At 40.6% G+C, this 14084-nt stretch overlaps 1 protein-coding gene across 4 annotated transcripts in view; it reads right to left on the bottom strand.

The window, feature by feature from the left end:
* The window catches only part of LOC140491492 (coronin-6-like), a 253791-nt gene that overhangs the window by 29396 nt on the left and 210311 nt on the right, over window positions 1-14084 (bottom strand). For all 4 annotated transcript variants that reach the window (XM_072589739.1, XM_072589740.1, XM_072589736.1 and 1 more), the window contains one exon: window positions 5528-5709. In XM_072589739.1, coding sequence (XP_072445840.1) covers window positions 5528-5709 — 182 coding nt within the window. The remainder of the gene's footprint in view (window positions 1-5527; window positions 5710-14084) is intronic.

Here is a 14084-nt window from a genome sequence, read left to right as displayed (position 1 = left end):
GTTTGCAGTGTACAAATTTGTTGCTGCATTTTGTTTTTATACAACAACAGAGGCAAGAATGAGGTGAAAAGCATTTTAAGGCATCACATAGAGTTATAAAGATACACAGCAGGGAAACAGACCCATCAGTGCAATTCCTCCATGCCAACCAGATATCCTAAATTAATCCAATCCTGTTTGCAGCTTTTGGCCCGTATCTGTCTAAATCTTTCCTACTCATATACCCATCCAGGTGCCTTTTAAATATTATAATTGTACCAGTCTCCACAACCTCCTCTAGCAGCGCATTCCATTCTTGCGTGGAAAAGTTACCTGTCAGGCCCCTCTTAAATCTTTCCTCCCTCACCTTAAGCCTATGCCCTCTAGTTTTGAACTCCCCTATCTCGGGAAGGAAAGACCTTGGCTATTCATGTTATCTGTGCTCCTCTTGACTTTATCAATCTCTGAAAGGTTCCTCAGCCTCTGACGCTCCAGGTGAAATAGCCCCAGCCTATTCAGCCTCTCCCTGTTGCTCAAAGCCTCCAATCCCAGCAACATCCTTGTTAATCTTTTCTGCACCATTTCAAGTTTAGCGACATCTTTCCTATAGCAGGGAGATCAGAACTGAATGCAGTATTCCAAAAGTGGCCGAACCAATGTTTTGCATAGCCATAGAATTTACTTACAATATATAAATAGTCCATTCAGCCTAACTTGCCGATGCCATATGTCTCCCCCCCACCCACTCTATTTTCTTTCATCTTATCATTATCCTTCAACTCCTTTCTCCCTTAAATCCAACTACAAACTCTGCAATTTAGTGTTATGTCAGGAATATGTCTCATCTTTAATCTTCAAATGCACAACCTTTCTCAGGGTGTAAATTATACGGAACTAGCAAAATTCTTGGCAAAATAATGATTTCATTTTCACTAGTGAGCTAATTACTGAAAATTGGCACCATCTCAAAAGATAACTTTTATCACTAGTATTCAGAACGGCATGAATGGAAGCTTTGAGGATAAAAATCCAAATGTGTAGGTCCACGCAGGGTGTGCCCCATACCCTCAGCTGAGTACCTGACTCCATGCCTGATTATATTTGCTCACCAACTCAAAGGAAAATATATCGCCTGTAAATGTTTAAGAGTAATACAGTCCTCCTCTTTTCTTAGATTCCAAATATAACAGGGGGTGGATGGTAAGAATACTTCCAGTCACAACGTGTGACAACATCACCAACACATTCTGTTCATGAGAATCCACAATCTCACAGAAAATACCAGAGGCCAACGATGATACACCACCAATGTCACTGCCCTGAGAATCCAGAAGAGTTCTTAATCAAGTGCTTTTCTGATATTTTACAAATGATTAAACTAATCTGTACCACCTGGAAAAAAATGATCAGCTTCTGAACTAATGTTATAAAAGAATCACATTTTAATTCCAAATATTATATTTAGATGTGAGCATTTGTGCCTCAAACTGTAAATGTTCACCCATGCAAACACTCTATGTTACCTCATTAGTAGCTCATCATGTACTCAAACAATGAAATGCCAGTATTTGATATTATCTAAGAGCATCATCACTGAATGAAGGGCTGTTGCACATGTGGTTTCTCAGTGTCTTAGTTGTCTTTTCTCCCTCTCAAGTGTCAGCTTGTTTAATGCTCAAAACTCCAGGTCAGACAGTTGAGGCTTCAAGCCCTGCTCTACAACTTGAACATTCAACTTGGTTTGAAATAGAGTCATAGAGATGTACAGCATGGAAACAGATCCTTCGGTCCATCTCATCCATGCCGACCAGATATCCCAATCCAATTTAGTCTCACCTGCCAGCACCCGGCCGATGTCCCTCCAAACCTTTCCTATTCATATACCCATCCAAATGCCTTTTAAATGTTGCAATTGTACCAGCCTCCACCACTTCCTCTGGCAGCTCATTCCATACAAGTACCACCCTCTGCGTGAAAACGTTGCTCCTTAAGTCTCTTTTATATCTTTCCCCTATCCCCCTAAATCTATGCCCTCTAGTTCTGGACTCCCCCACCCCAGGGAAAAGACTTTGTCTATTTATCCTATCGATGCCCCTCATGATTTTGTAAACATCTGTAAGGTCACCGCTCAAATTCAGACGGTCTGTGGAAAACAGCCCCAGCCTGTTCAGCCTCTCCCTGGAGCTCAAATCCTCCAACCCTGGCAACATCCTTGCAAATCTTTTCTGAACCCTTTCAAGTTTCACATCTTTTCGATAGGAAGGAGACCAGAATTGCATGCAATATTCCAACAGTGTCCTAACCAATGTCCTGTACATGACCTCCCAACCCCTGTACTCAATACTCTGACCTATAAAAGAAAGCATACCAAACGCCTTCTTCACTATCCTATCCACCTGCAACTTCACTTTCAAGGAGTTATGAACCTGAACTCCAAGGTCTCTTTGTTCAGCAACATTCCCTAGGACCTTACCATTAAGTGTATTAGTCCTGCTAAGATTTACTTTCCTGAAATGCAGTACCTCGCATTTATCTGAATTAAGCTCAATCTGCCACTTCTCAGCCCATTAGCCCTTCTGGTCAAGATCCTGTTATAATCTGAGGTAACCTTCTTTGCTGTCCACTACACCTCCAATTTTGGTTTCATCTGCAAACTTACTAACTGTACCTCTTATGCTCACATCCAAATTATTTATGTAAATGACAAAAAGTAGAGGGCCCAGCACCAATCCTTGTGGCACTCCACTGGTCACAGGCCTCCAGTCTGAAAAACAACCTTCCACCACCACCCTCTGTCTTTTACCTTTGAGCCAGTTCTGTATCAAACAATCTCCCTGTATTCCGTGAGATCTAACTTTGCTCACTAGTCTCCCATGGGGAACCTTGTCGAACACCTTACTGAAGTTCACATAGATCACATCTACCACTCTGCCCTCGTCAATCCTCTTCTACCTTTGAGCCAGTTCTGTATCCAAATGGCTAGTCCTCCTTGTATTCCATGAGATTTAACCTTGGTAACCAGTCTCCCATGGGGAACCTTCTCGAACGCCTTACTGAAGTACATATAGATTATGTCCACTGTTCTGCCCTCATCAATCCTTTTCATTACTTCTTCAAAAAGCTCAATCAAGTTTGTGAGACATGATTTCCCACGTGCAAAGCCATGTTGACTATCCCAAATCAATCCTTGCCTTTCCAAATACATATACATCCTGTCCCTCAGGATTCCCTCCAACAACCTGCCCACGACTGCTGTCAGTCTCATTGGTCTATAGTTCCCTGGCTTGTCCTTACCACCCTTCTTAAAGATTAGCGCCACGTTAGGCAACCTCCAGTCTTCTAGCACCTCACCTGTGACTATCGATGATACAAATATGTCAGAAAGAGGCCCAGCAATCATTTCTCTAGCTCCCCACAGAGTTTTAGGGTACACCTGATCAGGTGCTGGGGACTTATCCACCTTTATACATTTCAAGATATCCAGCACTTCCTCCTCTGTAATATAGACATTTTGCAAGGTGTCACCATCTATTTCCCTACATTCTATATCTTCCATATTCTTTTCCACAGTAGATACTGATGCAAAACACTCATTTAGTATCTCCCCCATTTTCTGCAACACTACACAAAGGCCACCTTGCTGATCTTTGAGGGGCCTATTCTCCCCCTAGTTACGCTTTTGTCCTTAATGTATTTGTAAAAACCCTTTGGATTCTCCTTAATTCTATTGCCAAAGCTATCTCTTGTCCCCTTTTTGCCCTCCTGATTTCCCTCTTAAGTACACTCCTACTGCCTTTATACTCTTCTAAGGATTCAGTCAATCTATCCTGTCTATATTTTACATATGCTTCCTTTTTTTCTCTAAACCAAACCCTCAATTTCTTTAGTCATCCAGCATTCCCTATACCTACCAGCCTTTCCTTTCACCCTAACAGGAATGTACTTTCTCTGGATTCTCGTTATCTCATTCATAACATTGGGGAGTGTTGCATTGTCAAATGGATGAAATTCTAAAGTAAGTCCTTTCATCTGCCCATGTGAATCTAAAGGATCTGCCTAGGCCAGAAAAGACAGGACAGACTTAGGCCATTCGAGGCATTGAGTCTGCTCTGCCATTTGATCATAGTTGATCTGTTTCTCAATCCCATCCTCCCTGGCACTGTTCAAGGAAGAATATAGAATACTCCTATGGCAATTGTCCTTTAATACCTCAACCAACATCTTTTGGCACATAAAGTGCCATTTGTGCCTCCTGATCAATAGTGACTGCATTTCAAATGTTTGACTTGCTTTGGAAGTGTTTCGGAATGTGCTGAGGGCAAGGCAAGTCATTAAGTTAATGCAGGCTTTTCTTCCAATGCCAGAAATATAAATAGCTTAGCTCCACTCCCTCCAGATTTCTTCGTAAACATTAAAATTTAAAACTTAAATAATGCATGCCATTTAATCTGCTATCAATACCCACCACCAAGAAAATGGAGATCAGCCTCATCATAATTAGATTAGATTCCCTACAGAGTGGAAGCAGGCCCTTCGGCCCAAATACTCCACACCGACACTCCGAAGAGCAACCCACCCAGATCCATTCCCCCTAACTAATGCACCTAACTCTACGGGTAATTTAGCATGACCAATTCACCTAACCTGCATATCTTTGGACTGTGACATAATGATCGCAATGGTGGTGCCAAATTGTTGAATTCTGAGGAATGTCAATGGGATGCACATCACGCTACATCAGAAATCAAAACATTTTTGACTAGAAATCTGCAGGTCTGCTTGCAGGAACTATTCAATGGCCCTTAACCAACACCATAGCCACAGGTACAGCAGCCTGGCTTGTAACTGGATATCTCCAATCTGCTCAATAGCAAAGCAGACTTCAACTGAAACTTGTAGATTGGAAAGCATGGTCTTCAACAGACCCATACGGCTGTGAGAGCTTCAAAGTGCACTTAAACTTCTCTCCTTTTCCCAGGACTGCTTGAATATACTGACTGAGAGTTTTACATGATCATACTAAATTGGATTGATCCTGGATCTCATGTGGGCTGCTGTACAGCCCTTGATCAGCATTTCTCTTCAGCAGCATCTTTCAGATGAGGATTAAAACAGAAAGTAATCAAATCCATTGCTCTGACATATTATTACATTCCAAGCGTCCAATTACTTTGCATAATTCAGCTGGATTGAAGATTCACATAGAGATTTATGTGACACTCTCCACTGGGGACAAAAGCTGCCAGTTCAATCTCTCAAGTCTTATCTGCCTTCATTTTACTGTTTTGTCATTGCATCAAGCAATTTCCCAGTATTAGTTCAATGTTCTGTACTATCTTCAAGTGGTTATCTGAAGGCTGCAGGACCTTTGCTCCATAATGACAATGCCTTTTCCAATTAGGACATCACAGTTCATTATAGCATTGGTGGGCTTGTCAAATGAGGCATTTAATATGGATTTGAGTAAAGGCTCGATAGATGCAATCAAATACTGGAACTTCATATTCCATGCAACACCCGCATGTCCCAAGTCAGTGGAAAACCTTACAGCAACGATGCGCTGCTCCCTCGGATCAATGACGCGCACTTTCTTGTCCTTGCAGGTGGTGCAGATGAGGCTGCCATTGCGGTTCCAGCAGACGTTGTAAATCAGGTCAGTGTGTAGGTCATCGAGAGTTATCAGGGGCTCCCCAGTCCCCACATTCCAAATAATGATCATATTATCACTGCCTGCAACAGACACAACCAGGTAGAGTAAAGGATCAGTACTCAGCTTGTGAAACGCCAAATCTTTAAAACAAAATAAATTGCTTGTGTGTTAATTTCAACTGTTGTCTCCTCTCAATCCTTAAGCAAACTGATTCCTTAGAGAACAGGAATTTTTAAAGGTACTGCAACACCATTTGCATCCTGGTCCCCTTTGTTTCAAAAGCACATCGGAGCCCAGTTACTGGCTACAAGAAACAGTCAGGGCCTATAGATTTGCTGTAGAGCAGCAGCAAAATGTGCCAGAGAATTAGATACAGTTGAAGACAGCTGTAGCTATTAAGATAATGGTTGGGAAACTGCACTCAATGTAAGAGTCAATACACAATGATTGTAAAATTCTTGATACGATTTGACAGAGCTGCAATAAACTTGGAAATGCATGAAGGTGATCGATGAAAAGTATTTCAAATATAAGTTAAGCAAGTGAAAACAAAAGACTAAAATACCATTCATTCTGCAAAACAGTCACATCGGACTCAAAACATTAATTCTGTTTTTTTCCACTGCTGGTGCTGCCAGACTGGCTGAGCTCCTCCAGTATTTTCTCTTTTATTTCACATTTCCAGCATCCGCAATATTTTGCTTTGGTTAGGCTGTAATTTACGAGTGTGCAGTATGAGTGCGTCAGATGAAATCTTCCCCTACTTACAAAGATGTGTCTCAATTCACACAATGGCAGATGGAGTTAACAGTAACTGTATATTTGACTTGCACAGAAATCAGGACCAGTTTGGCATGTCTGGTGCCATGGTTACTGATTATGATTTGACATGCCAACTCAAGTTAAAGGAGGCAAGGCTGACAGGAAAGAGGAGAAATCATCTATAACTTTCCTTAGAATCGTATTTCAGCTGATTATTTTATAAGCTGTGGTCAAGGAGCACTTTCAAATCCCAGGATGTACATACACACAGTATTGTAACTTTGCGCGTTAATCCAATCCTAAGCCAACTGGTGAACTACTTTTCGTGATATTGATATGGGTTATGTACAGAATCCAGCATTACATATACTTGTTTCCTATCTGACATCTTGTGTCCCAGCAGTCTTGCTTTTTAATTGCTTAAGGTCTTTAACTAAACAGCATCCTTCATCTGTTTACGTTAACAATATAATTAACATACTATCAATACAGATATAAGTATAACCCTGCCATTTGCAAGGCTTATGTTCCTGCAAAACCAAACCACCTGTCGAAATTGCAAACATGAGCATTTTTATCAACAGGAGTCAATTAAGTTAGTTCCAGCCATACTGCCTAGATGACTATTTCTCCCCACCAAAAAGAGTGGGCCTGCAGAGTCCATTCCCTGAACACTAGGTGGTGCTCTGTCTGGAGGACAGCATCCATTCTTTTTCACTGCATTTTGGCAGTTTTGTTTCTTTCTTTTGGACATCTTCTGTTGGCTAACATAGTGATATATTCATATTACTTAAAAACTTGGAAAAGTTAATGTTTGAGGCACAACAGGCAATCGGGTACATGATTTTGTTTGGATAAAGAAGTTCATGAAAGAGGAAGTGATGAATAGTGAGACTTTACTTCAACAACTGACTGCATGGCGATGGATGGCACTAGTAGAGATAGCTATGACTATTTGCCTGCAGTTTCAGCTAATACTCAGTTTACATGAAGTGCACAGCAGGAAGAAAGATGCAATCTTAAAAGTGGACAAACCTAGTTAGTGTTTTCAAATGTATCGGCTTTTCTGCATTTTGTCTCAAGTTGTAGGGTGATACAGCATGGAAACAGGCTGTTTGACCCAACTTGGCCATGCTGACCAGGTTTCCTAAACTGAACGAGTCCCATTTGCCTGTGTTTGGCCCATATCCCTCTGAACCTTTCTTATCCACATACCTGTCCAAATATCTTTTAAATGTTTTAACTGTACTTGCTTCTACCACTTCTCTGGCTGCTCTTTTCGTCCACACACCACACCACTCTCTGTGTGAAAACGTTGTCCCTCAAGTAGAAATATAAAAACACATGAATAGGCAGCTCAGCCCTTGAGCACACTCTGCCATTCAACGAGATTGTTGCAGATATCTAATCTAACTCCAAACATCTGCTTTTTCGCCATATCCCTCAATATTTCTGGCTAACACAAATTTGTATATAAAATTTACGGTTGCAATTGCATCAACTGCAATTTTGCAGAAAAGTTTTAAACTTTTAGATTCCTTCGTCACTTAAGTGACTACTTCTGAAAGGTCTAACAACAATTCTTAGCTGGATAGATTGTTCAGTTTATCACTAAAACTAGACTAAACATAGATTTGAATCTGTAAAAGGGATTCTGTTGTAAAGGTAGGATTTGAATAGCAAAGTTGGGGGTACTTTTATATATTTCCTCAAAGCACATTTCTTCCTAGATTTAAATCCGGTCTAATGTGACCCAGCAGCTGTCAGGGGAGCAAAGAAAAACCCCATGCAGCTCCTTGTCTCAGTCTGTTTGGATGCCAGCTGCTGAGTGTAACAGGTGGAGCTCACAAACAGCAGTGGTCTCAAAGGAGCACAATCATGAAAGGTGTTATGAAAAGGACACTGTTTCCAACCCAAATCAGGTCTATGGCAGAATACATCTGCCACTTACTCCTGAGTATTGGCATTGGCAAAGCACTCCCTTCCTCTTGGCTCTACTTCTTATCATAGTTGTCAACCCATTTTCACACAGCTGACAGAGCTTTAGAGAAGCCCAAGGGAGTGTTTGTTGTAGTGGTCTGTACTTCATTCCCTGTCTACCTTTTTTTCTGACCGTGTCTTGTACTTGAAGGATAAAAAATTTTTAGTGGCAGTAAACGCATTGCCCTAAATGCCAGCAAATCTCGCCCCAGTTAGTATAGGGGAACTGAAGAAGCAGATGCTGACACACTAATCCAGCATGGAAAATATCCCAAACACAAACCTGAACACAGCCTCGTCAACATCCACATGTGAACACTTTCCTTTGAGGAAGGGTTTGGAGGGATATGGGCTGGGTGCTGGCAGGTGGCACTAGATTGGGTTGGGATATCTGGTTGGCATGGATGGGTTGGACTGAAGGGTCTGTTTCCATGCTGGACATCTCCATGACTCTATGGTCCCATGACTTACAGAAATGTATGATGCAACTGTTACACGCTGCTTTTTCCCCAACCGACAAGCAGAATAAACTAGTTCCCAGATTTTTATATATCGAGATAAAAGCACAGATCAAAACTGTGTGGCCTGGTTTCATTAATTTGGATCAAAAGCAGAAATTGCCAGAGAAACTGGGGTCTAGCAGCATCTGTGGAGAGAGAAAGTAGAGTTAATGTTTCGAGTCCAGTGACCCTTATTCAGAATTGGTACTTACATAGATGGCAGGGATGGAGGCAACTAGGAGCAAGTAGATAGGGGAGATGAAGCCCAGGGAGAGAGAAAGCAAGTTAGACAGACAAAAGGATGGTTAATCAGGGCAGAGGTTGAGCAAATCATGGCAGTTCTGAGAAGTTGCTCACCATTTTGTTGTCACCTGTCTCCTTCAATCATGGCCCTGATTGATCTTACCATTCGATAACATGGAGTTACTGGGCCACTGGCAGTATTTCCATTGCCTCACATTGAATAAAACAGTGGGAAAACTAGAATTGTGGAAATGGAGGGACTAGATCAGATGAGAGAAAGTTACAAGGTCTGCTTCAACACGTTGCGGTGGTTGGAGGGGGTGGAGACAGAAGGTGTGTTTTATTTACAGATAATGGAGCAAAGATCCCTTCTCACATTTTTAAAGCTTCTTTCACTATCTTAACAACAATGAACCAAAGTCTAGTAATTACACCCGGTGTTATATATAAAATGATGGGGAAACTTGCTGAATATCATTTTGCCACTGTTAGCTCAGTTTTAATGAGTGTGGTCATGTCACCACTGGAGAAATATTTAGGGTTCAAAGGAAAGGGGAAGTTTCCTGTCACACCTCCCTTTTCTGCTCACCCCCCAGAAGCAACATGGGGAACTCGAGGGAAATCTGCACCCCATTTTAAAGAGACACATTTTATTCTTGTACTTACAATTGGCAAAGTGGATTGTAGTAAAATCACACAAGAAATATATATGCTTAAAAATTATTTTTAAAAATATCAAGCTAACCTTTGTGTACAAAATACATTGAACTCAAGGGTGACCTAAGGGATGTTGTGCAGTTGTTAATCAACCTGCTTGAATATGTTATGATGGCATGAATGGGACTTGAACCCAGTCCTGTTGGATGGCAGAACCAAATCAATGGGTTGAATGGCCCAATCCAATAGCTGAAAGCAGTCAATTCCTTCAGGAGTGACAGCAGGAGATCAGGACGACCTCTGTAATCTTATGGTCAATATATACTGCTGCTGAAGGTTCTCCTAACATGTGGAGTGACTGTCATGTTAAGAATAATTATTTGTTTGCTCATTCCTGCATATGCAAAATGAGATGAAAATTTGTTAGCCAACTTGGAAGAATTTGATCCTGGAGGGTTTTAATGAACATGAGTAAACTGGCAGGTCTGTACATGAGCATTATATGTGCATGTGGTAGCATTTTTCTCATTTTCTTCATTCAGACACCATTTATGTAATAGTGTTACAAAAGCACAGATTACGCTTCACTTGTCTCTTGGAATATATTGCTCACAGCTGTCATGGAACATCTAGAGGCATTTGGGATTCATTCTTTAATTTTTCAAAATAAAATTATATAGTTTACAGTAAAATTTGCAATTTAATCACACTTTAAGGAACAGGGTTAAATTGTTTTTTTCAGATTTTAAAATAGTCTTGTGAATGGTGCAGAGAAGCCGTGAAATTTTATAACTTTAATTCTTGTCAGTTGAATGAATTTGCACTGTTTTCCATTCAGTTTTCAATAGTTCCAAAATATAAGGTCACCCAACACATTCTCAATTCTAATGCAGCTTTCAAGAAACACACTTTCCAAAGGCTTGACATATATTTTGCACATTAAAAAGTAGAATTGTAGAAACTTAAATGAATGACTAACATTTCCCTACTCAGTACTTTCAGAATAAAACCGGGGACTTTAGATCAATGTTGATAGAAGTCTCTTCATAGAAAATGAGTAACAAATTTTGGAAGGGTTTTGGTTTTTCTCCTTTCAATGATGTTTTAGACAAGCAATTATTTTGCAACCATATCCTGTAAATTTTATTGATAATCAATTTACAAAGCAATCATTGCTATTAATACAGTGAGAATGATTCTCACTAGCCTCCTCCACCCAAATCAAAATGACAATCCAGTTTGAAAATTATTTTTAAGTCACTTTTCCTATAAATAATGAGAGTCAGCCCCTCCCAGCAATAACACATTCCCATCTGAGCAATGAAAGGTTAAGGGTTCAACATCTCCAGGATATGAATATATAATTTAGGTTGACAATGCAATGCAGTACAGAGGGAGCACAGAAAGGTAATTAGTCCCTGAAATAACTGCACAGAGGTCGGTATCCCATCACCAAGTCACCATTCACTAGTGCACGTGGCCGTGGCCAGCCAACTCAAAGTCAATCCTCAACTGCGGAGATTCTAATCTTCTGGTTATATTTTTTTTCTCTTGGTTATATATATTTTTTTAAAAACCCCCACACTACCACCTAACTGCAGTAGTGCTTATTTTTTCCCCAGCACTCATGGGTGTGTGTGTGTGTGAAACACAGTGAAGGACACAAAGTGCACGAATCTCTCTTGGTTATTTTTTTTTTCTTTTTTTTCACCCCCACACTACCACCTAACTGCGGTAGTGCTTATTTTTCCCCAGCACCCATGGTGTGTGTGTGCAGGTGTGAGACACAGTGAAAGACACAAAGTGCACGAATCTTTATTCAATTCCCACCACCAGGAAGATATGAAAAACACCCGAGTGGCCAGTGACAAGCACTGCCCTTCACATCAAAGGGCAATGCTGTGTGATCAAAACAGTGAAGGGGAGGGTAGGGACTAAATCAAAATACACTCAAGTTTATTATTTTTTTCTTCTTTCTTTGCACTCAAGTTTATTTTTTTTCTAGTACCCTTCTTTTCTTTTTTCTTTCTTTTTTTTTCTATTCCGCCTAAGTGCGGTAGTGCTTATTTTTTCCCCAGCACCCATGGTGTGTGTGAGTGTGTGTGTGTGTGCGCGCGCAGGTGTGAGACACAGTGAAGGACACAAAGTGCACGAATCTCTCTTGGTTGGCTCAGGTTAACAACCCCAATCAATTACCTCGTAATCAATGAGGTCAACCTGGTCCCAATCACTATAGCCACATTCTACAAAGGAGCATCGGCATCTCTCTCATTGTAGAGAGATGAATGGTTAAAGCGCACCGCTCTACAAGGTGTGGTGCAAATCAGGGCCTCCATGTACTTCCTTATATAGGGAGTATAGGGAATGAGCCCTCTCCATCAGCATCACTCAGTGCCACACTCTAGCCAACAAAGCTGACCCACTCCTGCACAAACAGAGTGCTCCATTGTTAGATGTACTGTGCTTCAAATCAGTGAAAAAGGGACCAGGTTTACCTGCTCAGGAGGATAAAAAAAACTCACAGAACTTTTATGGATAAGGTAAGAAGTTGCTCTCCTTGAAGATCCTTTCTCAAAACTCACTTCTTTGATCACATTTATAATTCTCGAATATTTCCTGCATTGGTTTGGGCATGGATTTCATTGCCTTCTTTATACTTCTGTCACACAGCTTGTGATGATCGTTAAAGGCACTATGTGACAGATTGAACATGATGGAGCTCCTTAGAAGTGAGAAGGACTGAGGGGTAGCCTGACAGAAGCCATTAAAATTGTGAAAAAGCTCATAACCTAGAGGTGGTGAAGGGGAAACTAGAACTAGAAGCGAGGAATAGAAGGTTTAGACTGATTAGAATGTAGAATTCGGATCCAGAGAGAGTAATTGGGACAACCAGTGTAGTGCAATTAAACTGAAGCTGGAAAACAAGAGGGAGAAAGGTGCAGAAGAAAAACCTGGAGAGGGTGGAGGAGGTTTGGAGGAGTATAAACATTCACAGGGATCTGTTGGGCTGATTGGCTTGTTCCTGTCCTGTGACTATTATGTAATATAAGAATGCAAGTGGTTCTTGTTTTGCCATTGTATGTTGTCATGGTGATGGCTCATTTTATGGCAATGCCTTTGGGAGTCCAATTATGTTACCGTTATGCAAATTTGACAATACTATGGGGGCTACATCTTTGCTGCATTATGAAATTTGATCGCAGTTTATAGCGCATGTTTGTCACTAAAATTCTCATTTTTATAACCCAAAGCCATTTTGAGCAGGTGACCTAATAAAGATCCACGCTGTTTCCTCCAGGAGATCACCGTATTTCATTGATTAAGTTTGTCTAGCAAGTTAGTTCACCTATGGAGGAGATAATAATTGTTGACCATTGAAAGTAATTGTTAATTTGATTGCATAATACTGTGATCTCTCAGTGCCTATAGATGGAGGTGGGCACTGCGGGGGATACAATGTCTTATTTCCCCCTCCAACCCCATTTTGATTTAGACCCTTCCTGCTCTCTCCACCATGCCCCTCACCTTTGGGTTGCATTTCCTGTAATGGGCTTTACTTGTAAATATTCAGTGGGCTACGTCGCTGTTTTATTGGTGGTGATCAGTGGGTCAAAAAAAAAGTGACCTCAACTTACTTGAAGAAGTTGTAGAAAAAAATTGTTACTTTTCCTCTATTAATTACTCATTAGGAAACAGAATACAATTTTAATTGAGTTATTGTTTACATTTGCTAGCCTAGCATGAAGCAAACTTGCATAAGGATAGTCCCAATAAAGGCAAAGATACTCCATGTTGGCATTGTTATTTACATATTTTATATACGTCAATATATATTAGAGCTAGGAATTGAAGTGCATGTGTGTAAGTGTTTTGGTAAGGAGCATTCCACAGCTGCACCTGAGAATTATACAGTATATAACAGATCCATTAGGGACAATTCTGGTGCAGTCTGGACCATGAACAAGCAGCCAGCAGGAATTAAACGTGGTAGAGTTCCAATGTCTTCACACTTTGAAACATGATTATTCAAACATCGCAGAGCTCATATCAATATATCACATGGCTTAATGAATATATCAGCACCAATGCAAGTCTTTCAAAATCGTTGCTGATCACCAAAAGCAAACAGTGAGTATCTGTCTGGTACTTGTAGATGTGAATGCAAGCAACTGCATCTCAGCATGTTCTCTACCTCAGTACAGGACACTTCAAAACAGAGGGTTTATAATATTTTCAAAAGAAATGGTAACAATTCCTGGCAAAATGCAGAGAAATACATATCCTTATAAATGACAGTATCTCTGAATTAATCA

The sequence above is a fragment of the Chiloscyllium punctatum genome, chromosome 19 (assembly GCF_047496795.1).
Source record: "Chiloscyllium punctatum isolate Juve2018m chromosome 19, sChiPun1.3, whole genome shotgun sequence".
NCBI classification, from domain to species: Eukaryota; Metazoa; Chordata; class Chondrichthyes; order Orectolobiformes; family Hemiscylliidae; genus Chiloscyllium; species Chiloscyllium punctatum.
This window is presented reverse-complemented; position numbering and strand designations above follow the sequence as displayed.